Raw genomic sequence first — 15,864 nt, 5'->3', positions numbered from 1 at the left:
TATATTTAAAAATAGTATTACACAAATTTTTTAACTCAATCTCTAATTAACTATTAACTCAACTCAAGATTAAACTACTCGAGATGAAAATATATTTTTTAGTTGAGTTGATAATTTTGATCCTAAAAAAAATTAAAATTTAGTCATTCCGATTCGATAAAACTTGATAAATATTAATTTTTTTTATCAAATTACCTCAATTAAATTATAATTTTTAAAATAAATTTGGAGGACTAATTTTATAATTAAATCTATTATTTATTTTTTTTAAAGAAAAGAAATGCAAAAAATCCAAAATTCACTGGGTGAGTATGTGCTGGTGCTCATTGGAATCTCATAATTAGCAATTCACATCAAATGCTCTCTAATCACGCGCCAACAAGCGCGTGTTGTCAACCGCAAGAATGATTTAATTAAAAAAAAAATTAAAAACAGAGAGAGGAGAAGAAGAAGAAGAAAGTGTAATGTTATCCAAAAACAAAAGGTGCTTTCTCTGTTAAGAGATTTTGTTTGCTTTCTCAAATCTCTCTTCCTTCCCTTCGTAAAGCAAAATCAGCCCATTATCCACCACTCGTCTGTTAATCACAAACACACAGAAGAGAGAGAAAACAAAACAAAGAAAAAACAGAGTAAAAAGGAGCTTCTTCTTACCCTAGAAATATGTATTCTGATAAAGACTTGTGCTCAGTGATTCCGTATTGAATTATTACCTTCTGGGTTTTTGTAGTAATTGCTCTTCTTCAATGGGTATCAACCCAAAATCCCCTTTCCCCCCTGCATTATCCTTCTCCTCTAATTTGTGATTTTGCTTTCTTTGTTTTTCTGAGACTCTTCTGCTCTTTTCTCCTAATTTTGATGGTTTGACTCTTGCTCTTCCTTTCCCATCTTCTTCATCTTCTTCTTTGCATGTTGCTGATTGAGAAATAACAGTGAATGGGGAGTTGGGTTTGTTTTTCTGTTTTTGAATGAATGGCATTTTGATATTTTTCTCTCTTCTAATTTTCCTCATTCTCTCTTTTGCTTGAGTTGAGAAAGGGAGAGAGAGGACTGGAGGAAACTGGAAAGTGTTCTTTTCATTCTCTGTCCTGTTTTTAGCCCCCTTTTTTCTTTTAGCATTTCTCAAAGTTTGTGGGATTTGAGTGGTTTTTGTTTCTGGAGTTTTTAACTTTCACCCTTTTCTTTTCTTTTCTTTTTTTTGCTCTCACGATTTGAAGTTTGTTCCTGAAAAGATGCTTGGTGTTTAAGGTTGTTGATAACGTGCTGGTGGTTGTGGACCGGTTTTACTTCCTCTGTTCCCCTTATCTTCAACCTCAAGCTTTTTCTTTCTTTCTCTCTTTTTTGTGTTTTTATTTGGGTGCCAAGTTTCTGTGTGTTCTAAATCAAACCCCCTTTTACTCTTTTGTTATGATTCTTCCCTTTCCCTTCAATTCTTTTGCCTTTTTTCCCTCTGTTTCTTTTTCCTTCGACTTTCTCATCTTCATTTCCAAGAAATGCATGGTAGTTTCAATTTTCAAATGATATTCTAACCTTGTAGAAACTGTCCTTCCTGTGTTTTGTTGTAGTAGTAGTAGTTGCTGTTGTTCTTCCTCTTAGAACCTGAAGCCTATTTTTCTTGAGATTTCAAGTTAAGTACCATAAGAAACTAGATGGATCGAAGGGATCCGATGGCGTTATCGGGGTCGCAATCGTTCTATATGCAGAGAGGAATTAGCAACTCTGGCTCTGGTGCACAGGGTTTGCGTTCCTCTACTAACCCAAATGTGGCATTTCAAACCAACACTGGAGGCAACAATGTTGGATCAGGGTTGCCAATGGACCCTAACCCTGCCATTTCACCTTATGGTGGCAATGTAGGGGCTCAATCTGGTGGAGTGGTTGCCAGTGAGCCGGTGAAACGCAAGCGAGGCCGACCTCGCAAGTATGGAACTGAAGGGACTGTGTCTTTGGCACTGTCTCCCTCTCCTTCTGCTGTCAATCCAGCCACTGTAGCTTCTTCCCCGAAGCGGGGAAGGGGACGGCCTCCCGGGTCTGGAAAGAAGCAACAATTGGCTTCTCTTTGTAAGTATTTATTGAATCCTTTTTGGCATTGCACCATAATAGATCTCTTGTATTCAAATAATTGTTTGGTTTCTGAATTATCCTCATCACTCTCTTGGGGAAAGAAGTTTCTCTCTCTTAGTTGAAAGAGATTAATGGTGGACTATTTTACTAAATTTTAAGGGATAAATGTGGCAAAAAGAGAGGAGGGGGTGGGGTTTTAAAAATATAAATCTAAACTGTAGCATTAATAGTATAATTGTTTATTCTTGGAGAGTTTAAAGGGCTGAAAATGCTTAACTTTTCTTGTTTAAAACAGTTTTAGAAAATTGTCTTTCATGACTAATTTCTAAGTAAGTTTTTGCATCATAAAGACATAAACTTGTTTTAAGTGATACTTTTGTGTTTTTCCCTTTTTAGGTTTAAAAATCTATTTAGATTACTATACTTCCATACTTGTTTTATCTTGTCCCTAACTTTCATCTATTTTAGTTCTTCAATTCTCATATATTTTATTTTAGTCCCAAGCTTTTGAATATGAAATTATTGTAGCAGTGGACACCCAACTAGAATTAAATATTGGTTAATAATCACTTTGGTCTCTGAACTTTTATGGAGATAACAATTTAGCCCTTGAAGTTCGATCCGTAAGCATTAAGTCCTTGTACCCCTTTTTTTTTTTTTTTTTTTTTTTTTTTTTTTTAATTTACTCTTTGTACTTTAGTATGCAACAGTTATTTTTTGTAATTCCAAATTTGTAACAATTTAATCTCCGTCCTAAAAAATTTCATCAAATTAAATCTTGGTTTTGATTATTTAACGATTTAGACTTCATAGCTTATAAAGATATTGGGTCCTATTTAGTTTATTGATTTACCTAGGTAAGAAATGCCATTTAATCTTAATAATAATTTTCACGAGAAGGACTATAAGACTAAATTGTTGCAAAATTGTAAGTACAAAGACTAAATCATTACAAATCAAACTTAAGGGACTAAGTTGTTACTTCCATGTAAGTTTAGAGACCAAAAGTGATTATTAGCCCTAAATATTTGATATAAAGTAAATATGTTTTGAAACTTGATATTTGACTTGCTACATGCGTCCTAACATACATATTTAGGTAGATCTGAACATAACATTGTTGTGCCTATGTTCAATATTTACAAAATGAAAATGATTAATAACTATAATATATTTCTATAAGTTAATGAACTACTATTTAATGTTTGAAAGTTAAGGATCAAATTGGATGTAAATAAAAGACCAATGACAAGAATAGGATAGTTTTTTAATTCTCATCCCACCAAAACAAAACTCTAACCTATTGTTACAATTTTCTTTTTTGAAACTTATTGTTACAATTTATTTTTTGGTTATTGGAAATTATTAAACTTTTTTTCGAAGATGTCTTAGGGTGTGTTTAGTTTAACTTTTTAAGTGTTTAATCTTGAAAATAAGTCATTTTAGAAAAAAATCGAAGTGTTTGGCAACTGTTCAAAATAACTTTTGAAATAATTTCAAAGTGTATTTTAAGCAATTTTTATCAAAAGAGTTTAAATAATAATGATGTTTTGGAAAATAACATTTTTTCATTAGTCAATCCAAACAGACTCTTAATCTTTTTGTGAACAGATTCCTAAGATATTTAATTGCCCATGATGTGTCTCTTGTTTGGAACAGTACAATCTTCTCTTCCAAGCTCAACTGAATTTAAAAAAATATTAACTCAACGGGTTCCAATTTTCTGCAATTTCACTAGTATAAAAAATGTAATTTTCCTTTTTTGTAGGTGAAACACTTTCTGGATCAGCTGGCATGGGCTTTACTCCACATGTTATCACCATTGGAATAGGAGAAGTATGCTGTTTCCTCATCTGTCTGTTTCTTTTATTTTCACAAAACATTAATCTTCCATTCATATCATGACTAATTTATGACAAATTCATGTGGGAAATGTATATGATTTTGTTTTTGTTTTAAAACATGATCTCGTTGGTGCATTAAAAATGGTCAATAGTAAACATGGCCTTATATGTGCGAGTATATATATATATATATATACTTGTTTAATTGTTCTTTGGTAGAATATCATATCTAATGGGCCAAAACTAGAATAGTTCAGAATTTTCAAGATTTTCATCATCTTGTTGAAAAAGTATTTTCATCATCTTGTTGAAAAAGTATTTTCATCCAATGCCATGTATTTCAAAAATTGAGTGGTAGCAATTGTTTCAAAAATAGATGTTTTATATGAGATACTGGGGATCTTATTTATTCTATAAAGAAACTACATTCATATTCAAACTTTGATATTTATTTGACTAATATGTAGGATGTTGGTGCCAAGATTATGTCATTTTCACAGCAGGGACCAAGAGTTGTATGCATCTTGTCAGCAAATGGTGCCGTCTCCACTGTTACTCTTCGTCAGCCTTCGACTTCAGGAGGCACGGTCACATATGAGGTTTGTCTATTTTTCTGATGTTATGATGGAGTTGGAGATATATTTTCATTGGATATCTGACCTCGGAACATTTGGTTGTCAAGAACTTTGTTAGATTTTAATATCTTTGATATGCGACTACGTTGAGATTTGAACCTATGTTTTATTTTGACATGCGACTACTGTGAGATTTGAACCTAATGCTTTTTTTTTGACATGCGATTACTAAGAGATTTGAACATAATGTTTTTTTGTTGACATGTGACTACTGTGAGATTTGAACCTAATGTTTTTTTTTTGACATGCGACTACTGTGAGATTTGAACCTAGTGTTAGAGGCTAGGTGGGGGGGGTGTGGGTGGTATTGATAACCTTGTTTTTCTCGTTTGAATCCTATCATATTACAATAGCAAATTTGAACAGCTTCATAGTCTATTGGATTTTATTTCTGTAGAACTGATTTAAACTCGTGTCATGAAATTGAATTCTATTTTTGAATTTGTTGATCTGTAGGGTCGTTTTGAGATAATATGTCTGTCAGGCTCATATGCCCTTGGAGAAGTTGCTGGTTCTAGGAACCGCACTGGTGGTCTGAGTGTTTCCCTTGCTAGCCCTGATGGGCGTGTTATCGGTGGTGGAGTAGGAGGAGCACTTATCGCAGCAACCCCGGTTCAGGTAGCTTCTTGGTTTCAGTTAGTTCAGCAGACTTGCGTTCCAATGCTCTGTCAAAAACTCAATTCAAATGAAAACTATTATATATTATAATCAAACTGCTGCATTTGGAGTCTGTGAATTGTTGTTGGAGTCTTACGGTTGAATCTGTGACGTGTCGTGTCTTTTACTGGGACGAGACTAATCGAAACATGAATGTGTGATTAGGTGATAGTAGGGAGCTTCATGTGGGGCAGTTCAAAGTCAAAGTACAAGAAGAGGGAAGCTGTTGAAGGCGTGATTGACTCAGATCATCAGTCAGTAGATCATGCAGTAGCAATTGCGAACGTGCAGCAGAATCAGAATCTGACTCCGACGTCGTCGGTTAGTATGTGGCCGTCCTCGCAGTCTCTGGACATGCGCAATGCGCACATTGACATTGATCTGATGCGCGGTTGAGAGCAGTTTAGTTGGTAATTGTCCCACATGTCTTGAGTACTTGTGAAGTCTGTTAGGTTAATTTAAGTGAGATTGAGTTTGGATTTATGTTGCTGTGGTTAGATCCTGATTATTGACATTCTAATTTGTAGTTTATGCTTTTTTTTTTGGTAACCAATGAACATGAATCCAAGTCTGGCTTTCTGAAAATTGGGTCTGATTCAAATCTTCATTACTATTTCTATCTTTGTTCCTCTTCTAGTCTGGAGGAAAATTCTGCCATGTCGGAGGTATAAATGTTCACAGGGCGGGCTGGAGAATGGCACTCTCATCAGAGATGTCTTCAAGTAGAATTTTGGTTAAATTTTTCAAGATTGAAATGGTAAAGGAGGCTAAAGATAAGTATGGTGATATAGCTTCGAAACAAAATTATATATTTTTTTTCACAAGTTATAGGTTTAAATGCATTTAAAGATTTTTTTTAATCGGAGAATTGAATATGTACAAACCAAATATAATCAAAATGTTTCACCATAATTTTTAAAAGTTTAAATTTCAATATTGTAACGTATATATTTTTTGTTTAAATATTACAAAATAGTGTTCAATTTAAATGAGTCAACTTGAGATATTGCAGAATGTTCCTAAATTATGAAAATCAGCAAAATCGATTTTTGAATTAACAGATAGAAATTCCTCATCCTAAAAATTGCCTCCACAAACTCCAACTTTCAAAAAGAATAATAAATATTTATTATATATTTTAGATTCTTGTAATTGTGTAATGTAAGAAAAATATTGTTTGGTAAATTTTAGTTTAAATTTAAAAAAAATTAGTGAATAAATACAAAAATATTTTATTTTAGATACCACAACTAAAATAGATTTATAATCAATTTTTATAAAATATTAATTAAAAATTTCACTTAATTTTAGATGAATCTAAAAGCTAGCATGACGTGAAATTTGAATTTAAATATGTTTTAGCAAATGCAGAAAATGGTTATGATTAATTAGAATGTCAAACGTAGCCTTAGACATGGGTAGACCAACACTCTCTCCTAAAATCTAATGCTCTAGAGCAAATACATCATCATTTTTTTACACATATACCTTAAATAAATAGGTTAGTTATATAATTGTCTAAATTTTCCTCTTTTTTTTTTTTTTCCTAATATGAATAACTTAATGTGTTATTATTTTGCGCTGGCTCAGTTAATATTTTAAACTTCATTTGTGAGGTTAGAGGAGTTCTCTTCATTTGTGAGGGTTGAAAATTTTAAACTTCAAAGAGGTTAGAGAGAATTTTCTACAATCATAAGACTCATGAAAGTTGAATTACTCCTCAAATATACAAAGTCTCCTAGAGATACACGGGTTCTTTCAAGACTTCAACTTTGAGGACTTCACGCATTTCGTTTTCTCAAATCAAGCGTATACATTCAATTAAGAGAATTAGAGGATCAAGTTCTATAAATCAAACCATATCTACATCAAATCTACATGTAACAAGTTTAACTCCACGAAACATGTTTCTCCGGAAATCTTGTGCGAACAAATTGGCATGTCCAATACACATTTACCAACTGTTCACTCATCAAGATTCTCAATAAGAAATAACACCTATTAATCTTTTCATGTGTTTCCTAAATTCACAATTGAAGATAGACTTTTGTTCGAACCTCTTACTCCCATCGTACTAAAAAATAAATTTAGAGTCTTTAAATTTTTTTAAATTGGAAGGAACAAAAAAATTCAAATATAGCAAAATTTTCTTTTTGTTCTCTAACAAATGAAATAGAACAAAAATTTAGATCGTCAACCAAATATGCTTCTATTTATTTATCAATTTGTAAATTTAAACTAATATTGTTTTCTAATTTCCTGGTAAGAAATAGCCTATTTTTAGAAATAAGTTTCTAATCAACCTTAATCGTGAACTTAACCGCCCGATGAAACGTTTGAAATAAGTGCTATCTGTAAATAATCAGAAAGAAAATCTGCTAAGATAAAAACGTTTCAAAAGAAAAAGAAAAAGAAAACCATAAAACCATTATTTATATAAATAACAAAGCAAAATTAAATTTCCGTTGCCGGGAATCGAACCCGGGTCTCCTGGGTGAAAGCCAGATATCCTAACCGCTGGACGACAACGGAATTACTGATAACTATATTTAAATAATATAATTGTTTCCTTAATATCCATTTTTTTGGTGAAAAATTTTATATTATTATTATTATTATTATTATTATAATATATTTTCTTGTGCTCACTAGTCACTACTTTTAATATTTTATTTATTTTGTTGTTTTTTTTTTTGATCTTTTCAAATGATTGAATTACAAGTTTAGTTGTTATATATTTCAACATTAGAATATTTTTAAATTCCTCATATCAAGAGAAAGAGAAAAAGTGAACACATGAAACCTATCTGAAATCAAAGCAAAAACTCCTAATAGCGAAAGCATGTAGGGACAAACACCAAAATAAACATGAACAAACAATTCAAAATACAACCATCTTCTATCAACAAAATAACTCATTTTCATAGAAGCCTTGATCACTATATCAACAAAAGTAAACAAATCCCATTAATATAGAAACAACCATAAAAAGACCATCAAAATAACTATCATGGGGGTTGGAGGAGTTGAAAAGCACAACCATTTTCTATCAACATTAGAACATTTCCAAATTCATAATATCAAAAGAAAGAGAAAAAGAGAACACCCTAGCCGATCAAAACAAAAACTCCTAATGACGAAAGCATGTAAAATCAACATGAACAAACACTTCAAAGCTCAACCATCTTTTATCAACAAAAATAACTTATTTTATAGAAGTCTTGATCACATTTAAACATAAAGACTACCATAACTGTAGATAGCCAAAGCACTTCAACACACTTAATCTAATCAAACACTTTAACAAACTAGAATTGAGAGAAGAATATCTTATAAGTATTACCTTTTAACTATCATTCGACTGTTTCCAACTCCTTTATGTGGTAGATGTTCCTTCTTGAATTGTCAACCTTTTTAAGATTTCTTCAATAACGGCTTGTTGTGATTCAACCACACTTTGCAAATGTGCAACTTAAGCATTTGTTTCTTTAGCATGCTGATAACTTGCATCGTTCCTAGTATTTCTTGGTCTTGATCCACAATCTTTGCCCTTCATATGCCCCGATCGTTTACCCAACACTCGTTCACAAATTTCTCTAATAGGCAATCAAATTACTAATTGAAGTTAGGTAGATCTTATTAGTGTCAATATTATATTAAGTGGAAAAATAACACTTATGATTGAAAACACACCCTTAATCTTCTAACGTGACGACTTCCTAAATTTTCCTTAATTTCTCAATTTATTTATTTATTTAATTCTTAAAACCTTCAAACTATCCTCTACTCTCTTGTTTGCCATAACCTCCAAGGTTGTGGGTTTCACGAATTTCATTTTTTTTAATATTATTATTTTGTCCTAACCTTTAAACCCTTGAAAAGAAATATCAATACATCTTCTACTCTCTTTCTTTCCCTATCGCACACAATATCAACCTAAGAAAAAAAAAATAAAACACACAGAACAACCTCGAGGATCATACTTGGATTAGGTTTTTCTATTTTTAGATTGAATCGTACGTTTTAGCCTTTGTAGTTATAAACTGCAATGCTCTTTGCCATAGTTCACTAGTTTAGCACATTAAAGAAAGAATTCAATCCCTATGATGAGATGCTAATGTGGATTTTTTTTTTGCCTTTTGCAAAACAGTTTCTAGTGGTATAAATGAAGGTCATGACTAATTTTTCCACCATGAAGATCTCAAAGATTGGATGCAATTGCCCAATTTATCTCTTAATCACTTTTTTCTCCCTCTTTCTCTTCCGTAAACTCCCTTTCTCGTACTGCAAATTCTTTTAGTGATGCAGATTAAAAAAAAATCGCTGATAATGATATTTTGTGACATATCTTTAATGCATTGCTATAAGTTACCTTTTACCAACAAAAATTGTTTGCACCATTAAAATTTTTTCATTAAAAGTATATTTTCTTGTAGTGTATATTGAGATTTGTTGTTTATTCGATATTAATAATATTTTCTTTTATTTTCTTTCAGTGTTGCGACAAACTATATTTGACTACGAGGACCAACAATTTCACATGTCTCAATAGGTGAACAATGTGATGATAATTGCTCCTTGTATTGAAACTTTAAGGGTGGATACTCACTGGGATCTTCAGATTGATTCAGTAACATCTTGACTTTCCATTTGGCTTTCTCAAGAAGCAATTTTATAGTCTTTTCTTCAATTGCCTTTGCCAACAACAACAATTCTTTGGATGCCATCACTTTCTTGAGAGAGAAAGATATGAGAGATAGAAATGCATTTGCGTTATCGGGCATGTCGTCAATTTTGTCGCATGAAATTTTAAAATCAAATTTAATTCTTGAAAATGACCTGGATTTTATTTGTTCGTAGAAGTGTTAACATCTCTAAAATTTATTATCTAATTATTTTTCTTTAATATATAAACTTTAATGTTTAGGCATTTTTAACCTTTTGGGTGGTTAATCTTTGGACTTGATCTTCTTGAATGGACGGTTTTTGGACTTATTGATATGTTTGTATCCGTTTTCAGATTTATTGATCTTTTTGTATCGGTTTTTGACTTATTGACTTTGATCCATAACTTGCTCATCTTCTAAAAAAAAAGAAAAAAAAACTAGAAAATCTTTCTATTATATATATTTTCTCATTCCACATATTTTTCTTTTGCTATTTCTTATAGCAATTTTCTCTCTTTCTCCCTGTTTTTTCTTTTTCACAATAGAAAAAGAAAATGTATATAAAACATATATAGCTTTGTCTTTTTAAATAACAAGAAAAAAAAATACAAATAGAAATATTTTATTATCAAATAGGGCTAACAATTTCCCTTTTGTTTAGTCCATAAGTTTTTATTATCATTTTGTTTAAGATATGAATAATAATGTGACTTTTAATATGCATAATCATGAAAGTACATTGTTAAAATAGACCCTTTTTTTTTTTGATAATTTAAGAAAATGCCTTTTTTTTTTTTAAAAAAAAGAACAAGAAGAAGAAAAAGTGCTTGATTATTTTATTTGAACATAATTGTTTTTAAATAGTAAGAATTGCACAAAAATTTACTTGACTTTAAAAAAGGATAGAGAGAAGAAAGAAATTAATTTTCGTTGCCGGGAATCGAACCCGGGGGTCTCCTGGGTGAAAGCCAGACAGCCTAACCGCTGGACGACAACGGAACAGATTGCATATAAACCATCATATTTTTTTTCATTTCTACTAATTTCTTTTCAATATATATAATTATTACTTTCTTTTCAATATATATAATTATTACTTTCTTTTCAATATATATAATTATTACTTTCTTTTCATTATATATAATTATTGCCATTTTTTTTAGTCAAATTTATTTTTCCATTTTAAATTTTGAAAACAATATATATACTTTTTTGCCGCAAAGGCCGAAGTTTTGAAAACAATATATATCCAACCCTTAGCCGCCATCTATCTTGTCGAATCAGACGCGTCTAGCCAACCACCACATTCGTCCATTGTCATCTGATCACTGGGGTCGCCTCATACCCCAGCAGACAGCCCTCTATTTACTCCACCCAGACCCCCTCTGATAGTCCTACGTCAAAGCATAACCCTGAAGAGTTGGTGAAATTGGCTCGACTGGACGAGCAGGAAGTATTTGAAGCCATTTTGGCAAGCCTCAATCAAGGTCAGGAGGAAGATCAAGTGATGCGTTCTGACCCACCTAACGCATCATTTGAATTGGACGAAGCGGAGCGATACACTATGATGCTAGAGGCAGAATTAGAAGAAGAAGATGGAAGAATTGGCTCAGACGCGTCTCAATCACGTCAAACCGATGCGAATGAAGTGCCCTTAAAATCAAAGAGAGTAACAAGGAAAAGAAAGTTAATATTGGAGGAAGAAGATGAGCAATCAGCATCCAGCCCTGAGGATGCAACGCGTGGGAGTAGCTCAAGGCACGACGTGTTAGAGAAGGACTTAGAAGATTACTAACCCGCAAGGCAAGGACGAAAGAAGACAACTCTCCAAAGGGAATTGGAGAATGAATTGAGAAAGCTAGCAAGGGAGCCAAAGAACATGCGGCAGGAAAACGCAAGGTAACCGATGCGTTACCTAAGAATACCTCGGAAAGAAAGCGTCAATTCAGTGACATACTTGTAGAAAAGGGTTTCTTTCCAGAGTGCAACCTACTGACAGTCTACATAACAGAAACAATAAATGCAATGGGTTGGAGTCAGTTTTGCGTTGGGCACACATGTATTTGGCCCAACCTTGTCCGACAAGATCAACGAAGTGTTCAACATCGATAGTAATCCGGACGCGGAAGGAAATCGCATCTTGAAGAAACCAACGCCAAGCCAACTGAAAGATGCGTTAAGAACGGTACCCAAACCTGGAAGCAAGTGGCAAACATCTAGAAATAGAGCAAAGATGCTAGCTTCCAGGATCTTAACTTCAGACGCGAATCTATGGTACTACCTGATCAAAAGAAGCATCATGCCTACAACGCATGATGAAACACTGTTAAAGGAACGCGTCTTGGCTACCTATTGTATCATGTAGTGCATCCTTTTAGACGTTGGAAGAATAATAAGGGATCAAATCAAGGCCATCAAGACCAAATCAAGAGGACAACTCTACTTCCAATGGCTGATCTGTGCATTGTGTGAACGCGGGGGCATCCCTCTGGGGGATGATTATGAAGAGATCGATGGTTTGATAGATATCAAGTTAATAAAGAGTCTATTCTACGGCTCGCCGCATCAACCTGCCTTACCTCCAAAAGAAGTGGCAACCAAACCTCGATCAACTAAATGTGCCCCCAAAAGAAGACGCGTCTAGATTGTTGAACACAACGTTGAAGCATCAGAGTATGAAGATATTGAAGCAGAGCTTGAACTTACGGATGGAGAAGTGCGCCCAAGCCTCAACCTCACTATCTATGACTCGCCAGTGGCTCCTTCAGAAGGGAGTTTCGATCAAACGCACCAAGAACCAACTCATATAGATCAAGACATCCCTTGTTCCCTTCCTTCGCGCTTACCAAGTCCAATTCTCAATTTTGTGCCTCCTCCAACCATTTTTGAACCAACTGGGTTAGGATCGAGCAACGCAGTAAACTTTGAAGACCTAGTTGGAAGAAATGAAGAACCAACACCACCTCAACGCAGCAATGACCTAGAAGAGTTGAAAACTTTCATCAGTAATCAGCTCAGACCATTGGCCGCATCCATCGAAGGTCTTTAGCAACAGAACCAGGTTCTAAGAGATTACCTAAGGCAGCAAACACAAAGGATGCAAGACCAATTCGTTTATACAATGCAGTACATCAACAAGGTCTTGGTTGGAATGTTTGCTCTACCTCCATTGCCTACTCATCTTAGAAATCCCTTGCACTTTATAGATGAAGACCCGGGAGAAGAACACAAATGACGCGCTAGCACAATGAAGTTTTGAGGTGTTGGGTTATTTTGTATTTTGAATTATTTGATAATATTTTGTATTAGTTTGGTTTGTTTGTTTGCTTCTATGTTATTCCATGAAAATGAATGAGAAACTTCTATCATTTTGTTCCTTGCGTTTGACCTTAGCATACTTTATTTTTATTCTTAAGACATTTTCTAAGTCTTGTGCTTTGCCTGACCTCAATTATATCAACAATATGAAATCGATAAGTATAGAGTAGGTGTTAGGAAAATCAATAAGGCCTGAACTTCTCTAAAAAGACATGTTTTCTTTCTAACGCATACAAGCTTTAATTCTTAAACTCCTTTCGGACTCTCAAAGCCTTTTTGAAATTTTGTTTCTCTTTTAACAATGAGGATTTAGTTCATCTCCAAATTTGGGGACGAGGGAAATCCGAGTTAAGACGCATCAAACGAGTACATCAAAATGAAAGGGAACAAAATAAGAAAAATATTAAACGTAACTCCTCTGTCATTACTTCAAAAGAAAAACCTCAAAATGGCATGAGTTAAAGAGTTGGAACAAGCACTTAGCCGTAGTTGAATGCTCGCATGACACCCGTGGGGGTGAGCCAACACGAAGTTAAGTCTCCTAGAATAATACGTCCCATAGAACTCCTCTATCTAGTATGAAGAAATAATATCTTGAAACGCATGAATATTAGATATGAGTTTAGTTATGAAGGGTTCTCACCCGTAGTTGGATGCTCACATGATACCCGTGGGGGCAAGCCAAAACGAAAGTGGGATACCTGGAATAACGCATGAGTAATTAAAAATTCAAATTTTTTTTCTTTTTATTTGGCATTTATCTTAAGCAGAGCATCTAACGCGTTGCTGGTTTAGAAAAAACGGGAATGTTTTGAGAATCGAAAGAAGTTAATTGATAAAAGGCCTGCTACATCTGAAACTAAACATTATTCCTTTTGGAAAAGAGTCAATCTGAGTTACATTTTCCAAACTCTTGTCTCAAACTTATGACCAAATATGACGAGAGGCAAACTTTACACACTTAAGACAAAGGAGATAACAAAGAATTATTTTGGAATGCTTGAGGACAAGTATTGTTTAAATTTTGGGGTGGTGATAACTTGTAGAAATACAAGTTATTTTTGCTCTTAAGTTGAAACAACTAAGATTCTTAATGATAATTTCTCCTCATTTTTAGAAGAAACGCATGGAATTACTCAAACATGCAAAAGAAGTTTTATTACTAAAAATTGTGGCACTAACTCATTGTATTACAGGATTTTAACAAGAAGCTAACGCATAATCAAGAAGTGTCGCAGGCAAAGTTCTAACACATGGGCCATGCATCGGAGGGAATACAATGCAGAGAAGATTCATTGATCCAAGCTGATTGTGTTACATCACCACTTAAAAGGATGGGCACCTGCAGCAGGTGGCGTCTGAAAAGCTTCCGAGTGTCAGGCAGCTGACCAGGGCATGGACTTTAATGCTGCTCATCAACCAAGTGGACATGACCAACAGATAAATAGATGAAGTCCCTCCAGAGTTTGTAGTTAGTTAGCACAAAAATTATCAAGATTCCCACTCTCTGTATAGCGTAGTCGTAATTTTAGTTCTTTAGAAGCTGTGCTGTGGTGCCAAGACGATCAGAAGGGTTGAGAACCACCACCACCGCCGGTTAGGGAGCGGAGGAAGCCAATCTTGAGAAAGACACTTCGTCCAACTTCTATTCAAGTGATTGTACACAATGAGATTGAGCCAAAGAGATACAAGAGATTGTACTCTGTGGCTTGACTCAGTTTCCTTCATTTCATTTATTGCTTTCATTTCATTTGATTAAATATTGCTTTTGTAAAGACTCTCCGTTTCTTTATAAAATTCATATATTTGATCCATCACACTTTGCCATTTTTTGTTTCTTGTTTATGTTGAATGCATTAATACTTTATGCAAAACTCATTTCAATGCTTAAGCCGACTTGATCAATTAGTAAAAGCATCCTTAGCTTAGATTATTCGAAAGAGTAAATAAGCCAACATCAAGTACAACGCCTAGTACATCTAGAGATAGACTTACTGGTGTTTATTGCATTCTGTGTTAGACGCATGTATCCTAGAGATAGGTTTTGTATGTAATTCACATTGAGAAGTGTTGAATAAAGTCTAACGCATAAACAAAGATAAGCAAATCATCCCATCTCATCCACATCACACTCTAGTTTGTGTACACTCATCTTAGACCGACGTATATCATTTACATTAAAATCCATTTTTGAATGATCCATCACTCACTACTCAACTCTTTTGTATCTTCTGGCACAAGCACAACACCTTAGTGTAAATAACACATTTCTTTACATACATTTAGGAAATCCCCTACAATAGATACAACGCAAGGTCTGCGTCAGTTTAACTGAATCCCTGAGTTTGACCCTGGGCTTCTCAGGAACCTAAATTAGATTTATACTTGGGTCTGGTTTAGGAAAACTTGAACGTCATTAGAAGGAGTGTTGTGCGTTCCGTTGCATATCTCTAACGCACCAACGCGTTACAATTACATAAATTCATCAAAGCATCAACGCATCACTTATACTTAGAACTTATTCTTCCAATTTATTTTATACAATACACTCCTAGAGTGAATCACGATAGCAATGAACACCTTTTACATACTCTACATTTGGCTTTTACAATATATAACAAGAGTTTGGCAAAAACATAGGCATGCATTATTAGGTTGAGCTTTCCGTCACGTAACATGTAT

The 15,864-nt window shown here is 33.8% G+C and overlaps 1 protein-coding gene and 1 non-coding gene across 5 annotated transcripts; one reads left to right on the top strand and one right to left on the bottom strand.

The window, feature by feature from the left end:
* Positions 1 to 436: 436 nt before the first annotated feature.
* LOC120067249 (AT-hook motif nuclear-localized protein 11-like) lies at positions 437 to 5,782 on the top strand. Of its 4 annotated transcripts, none has more exons than XM_090307996.1 (6): positions 437 to 484; positions 1,563 to 2,058; positions 3,830 to 3,897; positions 4,373 to 4,504; positions 4,997 to 5,158; positions 5,363 to 5,782. In XM_090307996.1, the coding sequence occupies exons 2-6, from the start codon at positions 1,647 to 1,649 to the stop codon at positions 5,591 to 5,593; spliced, it is 1,005 nt and encodes a 334-aa protein (XP_090164122.1). In that variant the 5' UTR covers positions 437 to 484; positions 1,563 to 1,646; the 3' UTR covers positions 5,594 to 5,782. The 4 variants fall into 4 exon arrangements, with proteins under 4 accessions (XP_090164122.1, XP_038874704.1, XP_090164121.1 ...); XM_039018776.2 differs by having other exon boundaries at positions 446 to 747; XM_039018775.2 differs by lacking the exon at positions 437 to 484 and adding an exon at positions 673 to 858.
* A 1,875-nt stretch (positions 5,783 to 7,657) lies between these two features.
* Positions 7,658 to 7,729, bottom strand: TRNAE-UUC (transfer RNA glutamic acid (anticodon UUC)). The gene has a single exon. It is a non-coding gene; the product is annotated as a tRNA-Glu (tRNA).
* Between the last annotated feature and the right edge of the window lie 8,135 nt (positions 7,730 to 15,864).

The sequence above is a fragment of the Benincasa hispida genome, chromosome 12 (genome assembly GCF_027475165.1).
Source record: "Benincasa hispida cultivar pf3 chromosome 12, pf3_genome.v1.1, whole genome shotgun sequence".
Taxonomy (NCBI): Eukaryota; Viridiplantae; Streptophyta; class Magnoliopsida; order Cucurbitales; family Cucurbitaceae; genus Benincasa; species Benincasa hispida.
The sequence above is the reverse complement of the archived record's forward strand: the minus strand, read 5'-3'. Positions and strand labels throughout refer to the sequence as shown.

What these genes read in the sequence shown, in the direction of transcription:
- LOC120067249 (XM_090307996.1), top strand. Translation starts at nt 1,647, where the DNA reads ATGGATCGAAGGGATCCGATGGCGTTATCGGGGTCGCAATCGTTCTAT. An exon ending in GCAACAATTGGCTTCTCTTT is followed by an intron (nt 2,059 to 3,829) that starts GTAAGTATTTAT and finishes CCTTTTTTGTAG; the next exon opens with GTGAAACACTTTCTGGATCA. An exon ending in TCGCAGCAACCCCGGTTCAG is followed by an intron (nt 5,159 to 5,362) that starts GTAGCTTCTTGG and finishes ATGTGTGATTAG; the next exon opens with GTGATAGTAGGGAGCTTCAT.